The sequence below is a fragment of the Rhea americana genome, unplaced genomic scaffold (assembly GCF_003343005.1).
Source record: "Rhea americana isolate MKP2758 unplaced genomic scaffold, rheAme1 scaffold_2070, whole genome shotgun sequence".
Lineage (NCBI taxonomy): Eukaryota > Metazoa > Chordata > Aves > Rheiformes > Rheidae > Rhea > Rhea americana.
In genome coordinates, this window is record NW_028186229.1 from 1 (window position 1) to 1,074 (window position 1,074).

At 70.9% G+C, this 1,074-nt stretch overlaps 1 protein-coding gene across 1 annotated transcript; it reads right to left on the reverse strand.

Annotated features, from left to right (window-relative positions):
* Nucleotides 1-151: 151 nt before the first annotated feature.
* Nucleotides 152-1,068, reverse strand: LOC146596192 (dual specificity mitogen-activated protein kinase kinase 7-like; the record flags this gene model as incomplete). The annotated part of the gene is made up of 3 exons (XM_085304360.1): nt 984-1,068; nt 689-808; nt 152-259 (listed from the first exon to the last, which is right to left on the reverse strand). Coding segments are annotated over exons 1-3 (267 nt in total), but the record flags the coding sequence as incomplete, so codon positions are not given.
* Between the last annotated feature and the right edge of the window lie 6 nt (nt 1,069-1,074).

The window sequence follows — 1,074 nt, forward strand, 5'->3', positions numbered from 1 at the left end:
GACTCCAAAGACCCCCCCCCCGCCCCAGCCTGAGGCAGACGGATCGCAGGAGCCCCGAGCTGGCTCCGGAGAGCTCCCAGCACCGCAGGGACGGATCCCGGGATAATTCCCCCCCCTCCACAACGTGGCCCCGCTGCGGGATCCCGCTCACCGCCACCGTCATCTTGCCCAGGATGCGCTCCGGAATGGGGCCCTGGATCCGCTTCTTGAGCTTCTCGGCGCAGGTGCCCATCAGCTCCATGGCGATGAAGACGTCGGTCTGCACGAGTCGGCCTCAGCCCCGGGGCCGCATCCGGCGCCGGGGAGGGGGCAGCGGGGACGGGGGCGGAGGGGGCACCGGGAAGCAGCGCGGAGGGGCAGATCCAGGCAGCGCCGGGACCCGGGGGCAAGTCGGGGCCGAAGCCGGCGGCCTCCAGGGGCCAGATCCCTGCAGCGGGGCTGGGGAGGGAATGGAGGGGCCGGATCCGGGGCCAGATCCCAGCAGCAGCAGCCGCCTCGGGAACGTTCAGGGATCGGAACCAGGAACACCAGCCAGATCCTGGCAGCGGGGGCCGGATCTGAGGGCCGGATCCTGCTGTGGGGTAGGGTCGGATCCAGGGCAGCGGGACCGGGGACGCTGGGGGGCTCCGTTCCCGAGGGGTGGGCAGGAGGGAGGGCCGGATCCGGCGGCAGCGCGGGGCAGACTCACGTTGGTGATGAAGGTGCCGAAGCACTGGACGATGTAGGGGCAGTCGTGGCTCTTGAGCACCACGTCGAGGTCCATGAGGATGCGCTTGTTCTCCTCCTTGTTCCCCGAGCGGCGCATTTGCTGCGGGGCCGAGGGGGGAGAGACGGGGCCGCATCCTGACCCATCTCCTCCTCCCCAAACCAGGGGAAACCGAGGCATGGAGACGGAGGAAGAGGCCCCCCCCCACACACACCCCCACGCTGCCTTTCCCGGCGGGAGAAGGGCCCCGGCGTCCAGGGAGGGGGGGGGCACCCACCTTGACGGCGATGACGTGGCCGCTCTTGCGGAAGCGCATCTTCCAGACCTGCCCGCAGGTGCCGCTGCCGATCTCGCCCAGGTTCTCCAGG